We start from the raw sequence: 16,561 nt of genomic DNA, 5'->3' as shown, positions 1-16,561 counted from the left end.
ACAAGCAGTGGTATAACTACAATACATGCCCCCCCCCCCCCCCCAATCGTCACACCCCTTCCCTTGCCTTCCCTTGGTACCCTTCATGGCCTGGGAGCCATTCTCATAAAAGACATAAAACCAAACAAATGTGGCCAGCATGATCCTCACACCCATATAGTTCAGATCAGGAAGGTTGGTAGTTGGGGCCCCCACAGCTCTGGGTCCCCCTGCGATCGCAGAGGCTGCTCCCCTCTAGCTACACCCCTGTACACAAAAGCCGTAAAACATAGCAGTCGGGTTTATGGACATTCTACTGCAAGTGGAAAGATTTGACTCTCACTATGTAGAACCATTTATCATTATTTACTTGCCTTCGGATTTACAAGCTTGACTCTTGGTTGCACTGTGCAATCTAGCAGGCTGTGCATGAGCAGCATTAAGCCCACAGTCTTCTTCTACTGACCCCAAATCAACTCCACACAACCCATTTCATCACCGCTGCCCTATTTCGTGTCCCCTGTAATTCATATACAGCTGTGAACTGTCTTCTTCCATTCATTGCTCAGCTGAGCGGAATGTTCTGACATTATGCTAATAAACTTATTTTCGGCTCGTCTGGAGCGAAGCAGATGGGAGGGAGAAAATCAGATTCTACAGAGCTATTTTTCTTCTCAACATAAAAAAACCCCAAACATTTTTTGGCATATTTTCATTCCGTAAAACAATGGCGATACACACCTGGCAGACATTTATTAGAAAATGTAATTGATTAAATTAGCTCATCTGGCTCCAGGGAGGAGCAGTAATGCCGGTGTAGTCAATTAGTGACATCTGTCTAAGGTTAGGTATTGCCTATCCGTGACAGGAGGCAATGAACATCATATATTACAATTGTACCTTATTACATATAATTCAGTTTAGTCCTTCGTGAGAACACCATTAACTGGTATCAGTTTGCAAACTATTACTGTATATTTTCTACAGTTTGTACATAAGCGATAATTACAGTGCCAGATTCATAAACCGCTGGCAATATTGTCGTGCATAGGCAATATTACTGATATTTACTGCAGTTAATATCAGTAATCTACTGCTGTTGATTACAACACATTGTGCAATTAGCGTAACCCGTGGTACATTAATGCGAGCATTGTTATGGTAACTCGCATTAAAGAGAATCTGTATTGTTAAAAATCGCACAAAAGTAAACATACCAGTGCGTTAGGGGACATCTCCTATTACCCTCTGTCACAATTTCGCCGCTCCTCGCCGCATTAAAAGTGGTTAAAAACAGTTTTAAAAAGTTTGTTTATAAACAAACAAAATGGCCACCAAAACAGGAAGTAGGTTGATGTACAGTATGTCCACACATAGAAAATACATCCATACACAAGCAGGCTGTATACACCCTTCCTTTTGAATCTCAAGAGATCATTTGTGTGTTTCTTTCCCCCTGCAGCTATCTTCCACTGAAGTGTCAGGCTGTTTCTTCCTGCAGAGTGCAGACAGCTCTGCCTGTATGTAATTCCTCAGTATGTGAAAGCCCAGCCAGCTCAGAGGAGGATTTATCCAGCTTGTAAAAGATAAGAGAGAAGAGAGAAGCTGCCCTAATCTAAATAATACACAGGCAGTGTGCAGAGAGGGGCCTGGAGGGGGAGATTCATCACAGAACCACAACACTGAAGAACTTGGCAGCCTTCCAGACACAGGCTGACAAGTCTGACAAGAGAGAGATAAGTTGATTTATTACAGAGATGGTGATAGTAGAACGTGCTGCAGTTAGCCAGAACACATTAGAATAGCTTTTGGAACTTGTAGGATGATAAAAAACAGGATGCATTTTTTGTTACGGAGTCTCTTTAAGCTTCCAACAACGTGTACACTTTCAAAATGGCTGACAGGTCAGTTAGGAAATTTGTCAAGCTTTCGAGCACCAACCAGGGCTGTGGAGTTTGAGTGGGAGTCATTTTCGGTACCTGGAGTCAGAGTCGGTGGTTTCATAAACTGAGGAGTTGGAGTCTGATAAGTTTTGTACCAAATCCACAGCCCTGGTAAGTATTAGGCTGCATTTCCACTTGTGCGGTGCGAATCACCACGGTAAAAATTTGCATGCGGATGCGAATTTCGCATGCGGATGTATGCAAAATTTCATACGAAGTCGCATGCGAATTCGCATGGATGACGATGTATGCGAATTTAACCATGGCAGTGCTGGTGTGATTTTCCATTGTTTCTATGCGAATTTGCATGAAAATTCGCATACATTGTATGCGATTCGCATAGCGGTATGCGGTATGCGAATTCTGATGGCTTTGCCATCCGAATTTTTTCTGCACAGAAAAACGCAAAGGAATCCTGACAAGTGGAAACAGTCCCATTCACTTGTATTGCTATGCGAATTTGCATGCGAAAAACGCATGCGAATTCGCGATAGTGGAAATGGGCCCTTAGACTAGACTAAGGAGTCGGAGTCGAGGAGTCTGAGCCAATTTGGGTTCCTGGAGTTGGAATCAGTTAATTTCTGTACCAATTCCACAGCCCTGGCTCTTACTAAGAGTTATCGCAGCCTTGTGAGTGTACACAGCTTTATTCTCATTGCCACAACTTTAGAAGTCCACACATACACGTCGATTTTCCCCAGAAAATTCAATCAGTGATTTAATCTGCCAGAGATCGATACCGCAACATAGCTGATCCCAATTTTGATAGATTTCTGGTTGGAATCGATTAAAACTATGAATTGCACAGTCCAGGCTTAAAAATGGGTTGTTGTGGGTTTGGCGCTCGATTTCAAGACGATTGTCGGACCCCTGCTTGGTCTCCTCCCTCCGCCCAATGTCGGCAGCGTAGCACACTCGCCTGTCCGCTGGAATGCTCCTCATGTGTCTTCTCGCCATTTTTTACTGGGATGCCTGTGCCCCATGACCCAACTGCATGTATGTGGTCACTTGTTGTATGTACCACTGGGTCACAGGGTACGGGTGCCCCAGCGACGACTGAGAGGACACAGGAGGAGTGAGCTGGTGGACAGTGGAGCCTTCAATCCACTGCCCACACTCTGCACAGCCCAGGGGAGCACATTTTATTTGTGGCGAAACCGGGGGGCCCAACAGGTGGTGGTGGCTCCACAAGTTTTCTATAGGATTTCAAGGTTTTTTTAAATGGATTCAAAAGCTGTGTACATTGTATGGCAGTAATAGATCCCTTTCTGATCACATTTCAAAGAGTGATCTGATGGTTGAATCATGGTCACCATCTAGTCATCTATGGCCACCTTTATTGCCATTTATTTATGATTTGTCGCCATTGTAAACTGTAGTCTACAGAAACAATGGAATATGTATAATTGGGACAGATCTCTTTATTCCAAAGGGCTGTGTTAGGAGAACAAAGTGTCCAGCCATTCAGAAAACAAAAAGGGACTTCTGTAAACATTAACTAATAATGGCCCATTATAATTACAACAACTGCAAAATACAGGTGGCCTGGCAAAAACAGAAATAACGTCAGCAATGATAATATGCTGAATGTAAAGTAAACAACTCTGTTTTCACCTGAAGCTGCTGCAGCAAAAACCTGCTGGTCTACCATTAGACTCAGGCCTATATGCTATTCACTTTTTCTCCTGACATCTCCTTAAAGAGAATATGAAAAACTAACTTTTCAGCACTCTGCAACTGAAAAACTACCCAAAAAGTAGGTGAAAAAGCACTAGCAAACTATTTTAAATATTTTCTTACTTGTTGGCGATTTAAAATTTATTTCATTAACAAGTTGTGAAAAGATCACCTGGGAGAAAAAGAGGATTGTATATTGGCCTCGGTGTTCTGCATTACATTTCTAGTAGAAGGCATCGTAGGGACATATAGCAGACAATAGTAAATTATTCAGGACAGCCATTTTTGTTAACTGCCATGGTTCCAATATCAGAAACGCTTCCTATATGTACAGGTAGTCCCCGACTTATGAACGACCCTCCGATATGAATGGCATGGATTCAATGTTTCCATGGGAACAAGTAAAAAATGTTTTTCAAATTGGACTTTGATTTTTTTTTTTAAATCTATTTTTTCAAAAACAACAAGAAAAAAAAAAAAATATGGCTTTTAAACTTACATAAACCGGTACAGCGGGCAGTGGTGACACAGAGGGGGACACTGGAAGCACAGAGGAGGTACAGGGCACAGAGATGGCAGAAAGTTCCGACTTAAGAACAGATTCAGGTTAAGAACGAAACCTACAGTCCCTATCTGGTTCGTTAACTGGGGACTACCTGTACTGTATATTGGTCTGTAACTCTGCCCCCCAGTGATGTTACAGTCCAAGCTGTTTAGCTATGCGGAATTATCCTCCCAAAGCACTCTTGGGAGACCAGGTATTGTTTCTACTGGCTTCGGAACACTTGAGTATACAAACTTTCGCAGAGCTGCACCCCACAGCACTGAAGAGGTCACCATCAGCGTTAAATTTCAGTATATAAATTAGGATGAATAAAGATTGTAGAATGGGCAAACACTAACAATTTTTTTTCTATTAACTACATTATTTTCAGTACAGTTCCTCTTTAACCACTTGCCGACCGTGCACTCATAACGCGCGTCGGCAAAGTGGCAGCTGCAGGACCAGCGACGCATATCTGCGTCGCCGGCTGCAGGCTAATTAATCAGGAAACAGCCGCTCGCGCGAGCGGCTGTTTCATTTCACGGCGGGGGGCTCCGTGAATAGCCTGCGATCCGCTTTGTTTACATTTTTACAACGCTGCTACAGTAGCAGCGCTGTAGTAGATCAGCGACCCCCGGCCAATCAGCGGCCGGGGATCGCTGTCACATGACAGCGGGGAGCCTGTTAGAGGCTGCACAGGGCAGATCCGTTCCTGTGCAGCCTCCGATCTCTCTGGCAGGGAGGGAGGAGAGGGAGAGGGGGAATCTTGCTGTGGAGGGGGCTTTGAGGTGCCCCCCCCCCCCCCGCCACCCACAGCATGCAGGAGCGATAAGACCCCCCAGCACATCATCCCCCTAGTGGGGAAAAAAAAAAAGGGGGGCGGGCGATCTGGTCGCTCTGCCTGTCACTTAGCGGCTCTCAGCTCGGAAATAGCTGATCCCAGTCGGGTCTGCTCTACTGTGCAGGCGCAAGTCTTCTGTGTCTGCGCAGTAGAGTGGACCCGACAGAGATAGTCTATTTCTGAGCCGAGAGCCGCAACAACGCCCCCGCTGGAACAGGGAAAGGTAAATATTGCACAGCCTGACAAATTGTCGACTGTGCTTTCAGTGGGCTGCAGCGAGACCGCCATGGGATGAAGGAGGAGGACAGGGGAAGCCTCCATAGGATCCAGACTGGCTTCCCCCTATCAAGGCGAGTAGCCCCCAGGGCAATTTTTTTTTTTTTTTAATTACAGAGTCTCTTTAGTTTCAAAGAATTTTATTATGGAATCAGTGAAAAACATTACATAATTAGCCAAAAAGTCGACTCCACCCAACATAGGCAGGGCGACTGCATAAGAAAGAAAGTATACAAGGTTGTGGTCTATACATAATTGAACTATATAAGATACCTATAGTAATGTTAAATGTATATATTCCTATGACATGAAAAAGAGTAAGGTCCATAAACTTGGGGGCAGGTTGTTGGAAAGTAACAGAAGGTTTCTTAGGCTGGACTTTATTTCGGTTATAGTGCCACGGAAGGAGAAACAGGGATACATTATCAAGGTTCATGCTGTTCTCATTTTTGTCATATCTTTGGTTTTGACTCGATCCTCTCATGTTTATAAGATTAAGAGTGAACTACGCCTCCAGAACCATTGCTAAGCTAAGGTTACCTCTAAACTCAACCCATGGTTCCCAGATATTAGTGAATTGGTCCATTGTATCTCTGATTAGGGCATTAAGCCGCTCACACACCATTATGTGGTCAACTTTTCGTTCTAATACTGCCAAGGAAAGGGTAGGCTGTAGCCATTGGGAGGCTATGTAGGTTTTAATTCTTAATTAGAGGTCTGCAGGCTACCTCTAGAGAGGGTGTCTAGGCATTGTGACCATTGTTCCTTAGTTAGGGATGTTCCTATGTCTTTTTCCCAATCCAGCATATTAGGAAATTTATAGTCAGGGGGCGGTTGGTTAAAGGTACAATTTAGGAGGGACAGGATCCCTTTACGTAACGGGTCATTTAGGCAAATGCTCTCAAATGAAGATTGCTGTATGTCTTGTGCTGGTGATAGTACTTGTTTATAATAGTGAAGAATTTGGAAAGCCCTGAAGTATTCTGAAGACTGTAAATTCTTTTCAGCATGAAGCTGGTGTAAAGTATAAAGCTTGCCTCTTGTTGTCAGACTTCTAAGTGAGATCAGGCAATGCAACTGCCACCAATGAAAGGCTCGCAAGTCTTGGCCAGTTACAGAGTCTCTTTAAAGACTCACGGGGCGAAATACGAAGAAAAAAGTTTAATACCTGCATGAAATTTGAATGCACGGAGGACGCCATCCGCACCGTTCTGCCGGGTCTTTTTGCAGAAAAATTTAACGCCAGGGAGGTTAAAAGAAAATAAATATGGCAGCCTCCATATCCTTCTCGCTTCAGTTGCCCTTTAAGTCATGGATTTACATTATGACATTTATCACAGGTGGCGACATATTTAGTCCAGTCAGGTGCAGTTCTGCAGAATTTTGTTTGAGAATTCAGAAGCCAGTGAAAATAATGCCCAGTCTCCCAGAATGCTCTGAGAGGGGATTTCCGCATAGCTAAGCAGCACTGGAAGGGTGAGGCTAATTAGTAGGGTTTATGATGCTGAAACCAGGAAAATTACATTGAAAGTGGGTATCCGGAATCATTTACTATACTTTACAATATGTCACCTCACAGTGCCTCTTTAAGGGATTGGTTAGAGTCAGGTGGTCAACAAGTAAGTGAAAATTGTTATGACAATTCTAATGCTGTTGGCTAGTGTCACAAGAGCCCTAGTGGCTGACCGCGCTTAGCCTTCTAAACGGTGCCAGCGCACAGATCGTGCGAACTCTGGTCGCAGTCAATGCGCAGGAACCGTTAAGAATTAGCCGCAGACAACTCAGAAGGAAGCCTGTGAGACACGGGTGATTACCACTTCACCCACTGGTTCAGAGTAAACTGCCACCACCGCGGTTATCATGGGACCGTGGGGCCCACTAACTGACTGACTAATCCTGCGAATAAAACGGTTAAACACACGATATTCTGTCTAGCCAACAACAAACAAACAGTAGCGTATCTTCAGAGACCCGGGATCATTTCTGTGTGTGCTGATAAGCAGGGTAGCGAAACAGTGAATGACTTGGAGGAAGTCTTTTATTCACAGCAATATAAATAATTAATATATACAGACAATTATTAAAATCAACAATTATTAAAACAGTAATAGCCAGTATGAAAAATAAAAAAAGGGAGAAAAATACTTAGTTCCTGGAAAGATGTCCTTATTGTGGGAAGAATCATAAAGTTCTTGGTTTCAAAGTCCAGAGTTCAGACCAGGTGGATGCCAGCATATCCTCAAGCTGGCATCTGATGAGTGCAAGATGGTTCAGTGTGGAGGACACTGAGTTTGGGTCCTCAGCCATTCTTATGCCCCTGCTTCAGTAGGAGGGAGTGAGGGCGGGGAGCCATACACCCCCTTCAAAGATGAGATGAGCCCTCCCCTTGTACTGGGGCTAGAAATCATATCTACCCATATATGGGCTCTATCTCACAGAACCGTACAGGTCAGGGCAGATTTATTAACATTTTCAGGTCTGTCTCGATTTACCCAGCGCCCTGATACCAGACATGAGGGGTGGGACCCCTGTGGTATCATCAGGGCATTTTCAAACTGCCTAACTGGCAGTCCTTACCTCAGAATGTTCTGAAACTTCCTCAGAACCAGCACCGGGGCTCATGCTACACTTCCCCCACGTTTGGCGAAGCTGCCATCTCAGGAACCCCCAGAAATATGACAGCATATAGCATATGCTATTCACTTGACAAAGAACGGTGTTCCCGTTCGAAACGGCGTCCGTTGTGTGGGCGGACCTGGCTGCAGGGGGGACATCTCCTACTGCCATGTAGGACCCCTTCCCTCTGTATGCATCTAAGAGCTTATTATACTAGAGCTATAATTACATCTTGAATATCACTGGATGTCTGGAGCTATGTTTATTCACGGATGTCTGGAGTGAATAAAATCCTGCTTTCTTAAGAAACAGCCGGTGCTGGTCATCTTTCATTGAACTTCTGGTGTTTGACACATGATTGGAGGCCACACAGGGTCCCCCTTCCTCAGAACAGTACAGACAAAAGTTTCAGAAGCTTCAGAAGGTTTTTGCCAAGAGGCAGGGGGCGGAGCTTCACAGCATTAACATTTTAAAAACCAAGTTCAAGCTTGTGTTCTTTTAATAGATAGTTGGAGGATAGAACTTAATTTGCAACGCACAAACTTTTGCACATCATTTCTGCAATATTTGTTTTATCATCTAGCTGGGCGAGTTTGCAACGCTGCCTTCCTGTGGCAGTGTCAGATGCTTCTTGGAAGAACAGCAAGGCTGCAAGTCTTCCAAACTATTGCCCCGTCCAATCTCTCAGGGCTCAAACCCACTAGCAGCCTTTTCTAAGTGCTAGTGATTTGAAAAGTTCTTGCTAATGCAATGCTATGGGGGATTTTTATAAAATCACATCGCTCAAGTGGGATCCCACCCATAGCGTTACATTAGCAAGAGCTTTTAAAAACACAAGCAATTAGAAATGTCTCAGTGAGGGCTGGTGCACACCGAGCGGCTTTTTCAGCGTTTCTGCAGCCGCTTGCGGCTGCGGATACGCTTGGTCAATGTATCTCAATGGGGTGGTTCACACCAGAGCGGGAGGCGTTTTGCAGAAACGCATACTCCCGGGGTGAGGCATTTTTTGGATTGCGGATGCGTTTCTGCCTCAATTTTAAGTATAGGAAAAACGCAAACCACTCTGAAAAACGCCCTGTTCAGAGCGGTTTTGCCGGCGTTGTTACAGAAGCTGTTCAGTAACAGCTTTACTGTAACAATATATGAAAGCTACTACACTAAAACCGCTACACAAAACCGCAAAACGCTAGCTGAAACGCTACAGAAAAATAAGAAAAAGCGTTTCAAAATCTGCTAGCATTTTGCGGATCTGCTAGCGGGTTTTGGTGTGCACCAGGCCTAACAGCCTGCTAGTGGGTTCCAGGTCTCACCTGGGGTAGTCATGAAACAGCTAGGAGGGACACCAGCAAGTCTATCCCTCCAAGCACAGAGCTGACCCTGTGCACTTAAAAGCAAGCTGAAGCGAGGATTATATGGAGGCTGCCATGTTTATTTACTTTTAAACCATACCAGTTGCCTGACATCCTGCTGATCTTTTTGTCTGCAGTAGTGCCTGAATCAAACCAGAAACCGGCATGCAGCTAACCTTGTCAGATTTTACAAAAGTATCATAAACACCTGATCTGCTGCATGCTGGTTCATGGTCTATAGCTAAAAGTATTATAGAGGCAGAGGATCAGCAAGAAAGCTAGGCGATTTTGCAACCCGATCGTTTTCTCAGCACAATTCCTCACTCGAGTCTCTTATCTTCATTAGTTTTTCTTATCTTTTTCCATTCACCGGTATGAGAAATCGAGCGCGGAAACGATCGGGAGCAATATCGGACATGACGGATTTTATCTGATCCATCTATCGCACGGAAAATCGTACCGTGTGTACCCAGCATAATAAAAGGAAATAGATATGGCAGCCTCCATAGCCCCCTTAGTTCAGGTGTCCTTTAATTTGTGTGCTCTGCAGGAGTGGAAAGAGGAGGAACGTAAAAAACAGGTGAATACACTCCCTCCCCTCCCCCAAGCCTTGTTCTGGGGCAGAACAAGGCTGTCTGTAAGTACTTCACCACTGTGCATGGTGACATCTTCTGTACATTCATTTTTACTCCCACTGACGACCAAATTAAAAAGGATAGTCAATAAGCTCATGGAGTGCACCACTCAGATTAGCTTGATTATAGTCTAAACATAGCCTTCAAGGTTCCTGTACAAATGGGGAAGAACTTATATAGTGCTACACTGTTTAATAATAATGCCACCACCAGCCTATGGAACTGCACAGGTGGGAGGCAGGGGCTATGCGACACGCTCACACTCTGTGCCCTGCCTACTCCCCACTGTTCAGGATGGTATATAGGGGCTCACAAACCTATAGCTCCTCACTGCATGCAGCTTCATCACTCAGGCAAGTTTGCTGATCACGGTCCTACACGTAGAGGCCCCCTCAGAACAGCAATCTGCATGTAGTGGTCCCCTCTGAACAGCAATCCGGGTTACCTGGAAGGAGTTGGGGTAGATGAAAGCTGTAGAACCAGCTTGGTTGGCTTGCAGAAAGTTAGAACTATGGATTCTCACAACTGGTGAAAGCTGGAATGTGGCAATTTGTGAACAACAAGACAGCAAATGGAAGAATGAGGTTTTCTAAATCAGGAGAGCCACACAACTGTGATAACAGCCAGATTTACGACAGACCTTCACACTGGAGATCACAATGTAAATGGTAAGGAGCAGGTGGGGCAGAAAAAGGCTGTCTGTAAGTACTTCCACCACTGTGCATGAGGACATCTTCGTTCTATTCATTTTTACCCCACTTCCAAGAAATGCATGCCTCTTTTGCACTATAAAACCATTTGGGTACACAGTTTTTGGTGTACAGTTTCCAGTGCATTCCACATGCATTCAGATGTTTCTAATTAGCAAATAATGCATTTTAACCCAAACCATGGACAAGCATGAGGGGAAAAAAAATGAACACATCACAGAAAAATGCAAAAACACACAAAAACAAAACCACACACACACACCAAGCATTAAAGAGCCCAAGAGCCAAAACGTTCTGCCTGCTGAGACAGAACGCAGCTGCTGGACCACTCTACTCTACTACAGTCTGTGGTCCTGAAGGTTTTATTTTTGGATTGTAACCCCTGAACCTGTTCACTGCCATTTGCTCCTATGTAACCCCTCTGGGCAGCAACTTTACAAACTATTTAGACAGCAGCGGTAGTAAAAAAATAAAATAAAAATTAAGTCTTATTCTTTGCTTCCTACTATAACATTAGTGAACTGATTTTTTTTTAATACAATAAAACACTAGGAGGAAAAACTTACAGTAAATCAGTTTGATTCGTTTTAGTTTTTTTAGTTTAATACGCATAGTTTGAAGAAAGTTGTGACTTTTGTAATGTGCAGTGTTTAGCCTGTAGAGCAGTACATGTGGAAGCAATCGAATAGCCTAGCAGTTGAAAAGGACGTGTTCCTGTGCAAGTAGCCATGTTCTCCTAGTAAAGTGTGTACAGGCTGTAAGACCGAGATCTTTTTCATGTGACCACTTTGATCATTCTCTGAAAGGGGCAGACTATTTCTTTTGTGTCTTTACATCATTGTATACTTAGGTAACCTGTCCAGATGGAAAATATGGGAACTACCACTGTATGGTTTTGCCCTACTTAAAAGGGAGTGTCCGAGGTACTTTAAAAAACACCTGCACTCCAGATGACATCAGCTCGACCGCCTCTCACGCTGGCGCAGTAGATGCCGATCTGCACCGAAGGGGACCCCCGGGCCATCGGCTGGGAACAGAGCTGCGGTGAGAGCACAGGACAGCTGCCAGGGGCTGGAGAAAGCCCCGGGTAAGTATATTTTTGTTTTTTAAAGTACCTTGGACATTTACTTTAAAAGACAACTGAAGTGAGAGGGATTTGGAGGCTGCCATATTTAATTTCCTTTTAAACAATACCAGTTGCCTGGCAATCCTGCTGAACTATTTGGCTGCAGTAGTGTCTGAATCACACCAGAAACAAGCATACAGCTAAACTTGTCAGATACACCAGCTCTGCTGCATGCTTGTTCAGGGTCTATAGCTAAAAGTATTAGAGGCAGCCTTCATATCCCTCTCATTACAGTTGTCCATTAACCTCCCTGGCATTCAGTTGTTGCGGCCACGGGAGGGAAATTTTTGTTTTAAATTTATTTTGCATAGTGTAGCTAGCACTAGGCTAGCTACACATGTGCCCCAAGTCCCCCGGCACCGTTCTGGTCCCCCCTGATTGCCGGCGGCTTATTTACCTAGCCGCGATCCCGCAACAACCAGAAACAGCTTCTGTCGTCGCTATGGCGACGATCGGACATGACGTCCGACGTCATGCGCAGACCCGATCCTCCCCATAGCCAGGAGGCTATTGGGGAGGCTGCGCCATCGCGGGTTCCGGGGAGAGGTATGTATCAGGGCGGCAATCAGGGAGATCAGAGGGTGCCGGTGTAATGTCAGATATTGCAGCCCGGAAGCAGCCTTCCTCACTGAGTATCGCGCATGCTCAGTGGGAAGTTAGACTTTATTTACATGAAATATCTCCGCTTCCGCACCACGTACAATCCTGAAATTTTCAGGGGAGGGAGGGGAACGCCAGATCTAGCTCTGTGTCGAATTGCAGCCCCCTAGTCCCGCTAGTTCCCGAGATAGGATTGCTGCAATCAGTCTCGGGAACCAGCGGTGCTTGGGGGCTGCAATTCGGCACAGAGCTAGATCTGGGGGTCCCCTCCCTCCCCTGAAAATTTTGGGGGTGTACGTGGTGCGGAAGCGGAGATATTTAGGATGTTTTACGTGGCTGCACAATTTAATGGGACGCAGGCTCCTACTGCGCATGCGGAGCTGCACAACGTGCGGGGCTGCAATAGCTGACATTACACCGGCGGCGGCGATCAGGGGACACATGTAGCTAGCCAAGTGCTAGCACATGATATAAAACAATTTAAAAAAAAAAACACCCGGGGCCATGCGATCCCCTGCAGCGGGATGGACGAGCTGAGCTCGTTCATACCGCTCATGGTCAAGACATGGCCAGAGCAAGAATGCAGCCAGGACAGGTCTAGATGCCTGGCCTGCTTGTTAAAGTCCAGCAAATAAAGGGTCAATGTTCTCTAACCCGATGGGCTTCCAACATGATCAGTACTATTTAGGATGCAAAGGAACCAGTGTGTAAAGTCCAGTAACTCATAGCAACTCATAACAGGTCATCTTTATTTTATTGGACGTCAGAGAACATGAGTAGCCATGGGTTATTGTGTCTTATAATGAAATATCCAATACGAGTCAATAGATCTCTTACTTTAAGAGCTCCGCATATCTCCACTGTATCCGCCTCCTCCACCACCGTGATACGGAAATTTGGGGTCTGGAACAACTCCTTCAAGATCTTGCCTTGTTCCTTATTCTTACAGCCTGGTGAGGAAAACAGCCATGTTACCCTGAGGAACCCTCATTTCACACCACATCACTACATAGCGATTCATTGTAGAATTGCTCACCGATCGTTGTCTCACAAAACTTCCCATCAGCGACTTCATTGGCAATGTTGGCTCCCATCAGCACACTCATAGGAATGTCCAGCCGTTCTCTAATGATATCGGATATAAGCCGCAGACCATCGGGCCCCTCATCTACACCCTGGGGGGGAAAAAAAAAAAAAAAAATCAAGTTGACAATGCTGTTAGAAAGTTCATCAAGCATGTTTATAGGAGATGCAGTGATGAACTCTCAGCAGTGCTCAAGTCACCATGAAAACATTACAGGGTCTCCTGATACATCTGATATTGCATTCATGTTTTGAGCTTCTGTGTTGGCGAGGTCTGGTGGGCTTTACACAAATTTTTTAAGGCACTCCCTTCACCCGTTTCCTGCTCTTCACTCAGTAGCGTAGCAATGTGGGGTGCAGAGGTTGCGACTGCCCCGGGGCGGTTGGGCCAGAGGGGCCCCGAAGGGCCAACCCTCTATCACAGTATTATCTTTCGATTACTTCTGTGCTGGTAATAATCACTTCTATAGATGCTTTGAATAGCAGTTATTAAACTGTTCTCCCCAACCCTTTCTTCCACTTCTGACACTGGTTGTGCTTGCCAAGTTTTATGGGGCTGTATCATTTCTTATGTATGTTTGGGGGGCCCAATGTAAAACTTGCACTGGGGCCCACAGCTCCTTAGCTATGCCACTGTCTCCACTGCATACAATGTTCAGCTTAAAAGTCCACACACTCACACTCACTTCAAATCACTAGCGTTTTAAGTAAATGGGATGCTGTGCTGTGATTTTTTTTTAATTTTTTTTTTTAAGAAAGTAGATACTTACCTAAGGTGAGGAAAGGCTCTGGGTCCTAATAAGCCTTCCCTCTCCTCTGTCAGTGCAGCGCTGACACCCTCATGGAAATCCCCCGCTGCGGGCAGGGGCATTCAATATTTGGGTCAAATATTAAGAGATTCCAGTCTTATACCTTATAATGAACTTCATGCTCTTTATTCATACCCCCCTCCCCCAACTTCAATTTCTGTATTGGCAGCTGCAACATGCTTTACGAGCTCCATTTCCCAATAGTCTCCCCCTAACTGGACATTCGCTCCTTATGGAATCCATTAATGATGGCCCTCTTCCCCACCATATTGGTGCTTTATATAATAAACTAAATGAACACGTTGCTGGTCCTGTGGTAGAACAGTCTATGAGTAAATGGACACAACTAGATGTTCAACTAGATGAGGAGGAGGACTGGGGGGTGAATGGGGGGGGGGGGGGGGGGGGACTGTCTGCTGTCAAGTATCTCTCTGTATCAAGGACCATCTTACCCAAATTTTATATAATCCACCAAAGCTATCTCACTCCTAACCGGATCTCCAAGTATGCTCCTAATACTCCTAATGTATGTCCCAAGTATCTGGCCCCTGACCCCTCCTTCCTACACTTGCTATGGCTGTGCCCCCAAATTGAAGACCTCTGGAAACAAGTGGTCAACTTTTTACATGACACAATGGGTTCCCCCACTTCCCTAGATATACAAAGCTGTATACTCAACATCTACAATGAAGACCATACATTTGACACATTTTTTCTACTAGAATCTATCTTCATGCTCAAACTATCTATAGCCTTCAGATGGTTATCCTCTTACTTCCCCTACCTTCTCAGACTGGAAACGCAAGGTTAAAAATTCACTTCCCTTTAATAAAAAAAAAAAAAAATAAAAAAAAATAAAAACTGGTTTACCATCACAGAGGCTGCCCCCTAAAAATGTAACAAAATTTGGGACAAATAATGGCTAAAGTTTAAGCAGTCATGTTTCCCCTCATGTTTTATGTGCTGATTGACTACCCTGACTTCTGTCCTTTTGCCCACCTTCCTTCCTCCATACCTCCTCTCCTTATCAGGATTGGTTATGTACCCTTCCTCCCTCTCACCATCTCCTTTTCCTTTACCTAATGGTGCCCATACACGATACAATAAAATGTTCGATGTTCCCATTTATTCGATCTAAATGATCGAATAAAAGTTGAATATTTTTTTTTGCAATCAAGAAATTCGAACGATTATCCTGTTTTTTTCGAGAAAAATCTGATCAGACATGTTGGAAAAAAAAAAAAAAAAAATCTTTATATTCGATCCAATGAAATAATCTAACTAAATTATCTAATCGAAAAAAAATTACAAAAATTGTACCATGTATGGGCAACTTAATATATGTATATTTTATACTTCTTGGACATGTTCCACAATACATGTACATCATTATGCATGGTATTTGATACTTTGTTGGCTGTATTACACTAAATATTGTACTGCATATGTACCCTGTACTGACCTTTTTTCACCCTTTCAATAAACCTTTTGGTCGATGGGGGGGGGGGGGGGGACCCTCGCTGCGGGGGACTTCAGAAGTCTTCGGGAGACAGGTGGCTCCATACTGCGCAAGTGCATGAGAGAGGGGCTCGCGCATGTGCCATATGGAGCAGGGGCACTCGCGCTCCCAAAGACTTTCCAAAGTCACCTTCACCAACAGAGCAAGTAGTATTTGACCAAATTAGTCAAATACTGCTCCCGGGGACAGCGCAGCACCGAGGGCACTGGGAGAGGAGAATGAAGGTTCTATAGGACCCAGAGCCTTCCCTCGACTTAGGCAAGTTTTTTTTTTTCTTCTTAGCAAGCGGTACCCATTTACTTTAAAAAGCTCTTGCAGTGTGAACCAAGCCTAAGGGTTTGTTCACACCTAGGGTGTTTTGCCTTTTTTTAAGCGCCGGCGATTTAAAAAAAAACACCCAAAAATTTTTTTGCTTGTGCAATGAATCCTTATGGGTTAGTTCATATCAGCACGTTGTCTGCTTTCTGTTCAGCAAAGCGCTGCCTGTACCCTTTTTAGGGCGATCTTGCTACAATGAAAGGTATAGGAAAAAAAACAAAAACACCCTCACAAACTCGCTTTATGCGGTGATTGAGTTTGTGCTTTTAAGAATAAATACATTGTATTTATTCTTTTTCGGGTTAAAGAGTTCACTTCCGGACTTGCGCCAGGAAGTGAAAAAACAAAATCTCTCTGCAAAAGCGCTTTTACAAAAAAATCGTAGCACGAAGGTAAAACGCCGGGGTGGAGATGGGCAAATCACTCGCAAAACGCTGGCCTCAGCGTTTGCGATTTTAGATGTGAACAAAGCCTAAAGCCCAATCTACATGATAGGATTCTTTGTCCAATTCGATTAAGATTCTATTTTACGATCC

At 44.5% G+C, this 16,561-nt stretch overlaps 1 protein-coding gene across 1 annotated transcript in view; it reads right to left on the bottom strand.

Annotated features, from left to right (window-relative positions):
• GPD1 (glycerol-3-phosphate dehydrogenase 1) overlaps positions 1-16,561 on the bottom strand; it is a 107,189-nt gene that overhangs the window by 45,552 nt on the left and 45,076 nt on the right. The window contains exons 4-5 of the mRNA XM_068265110.1: positions 13,333-13,471; positions 13,134-13,246 (exon numbers count right to left, since the gene is read on the bottom strand). Of these exons, the coding sequence (XP_068121211.1) occupies positions 13,134-13,246; positions 13,333-13,471 (252 nt within the window). The remainder of the gene's footprint in view (positions 1-13,133; positions 13,247-13,332; positions 13,472-16,561) is intronic.

Source organism: Hyperolius riggenbachi, chromosome 2 (assembly GCF_040937935.1).
Source record: "Hyperolius riggenbachi isolate aHypRig1 chromosome 2, aHypRig1.pri, whole genome shotgun sequence".
Classification (NCBI taxonomy): domain Eukaryota; kingdom Metazoa; phylum Chordata; class Amphibia; order Anura; family Hyperoliidae; genus Hyperolius; species Hyperolius riggenbachi.
This window is presented reverse-complemented; position numbering and strand designations above follow the sequence as displayed.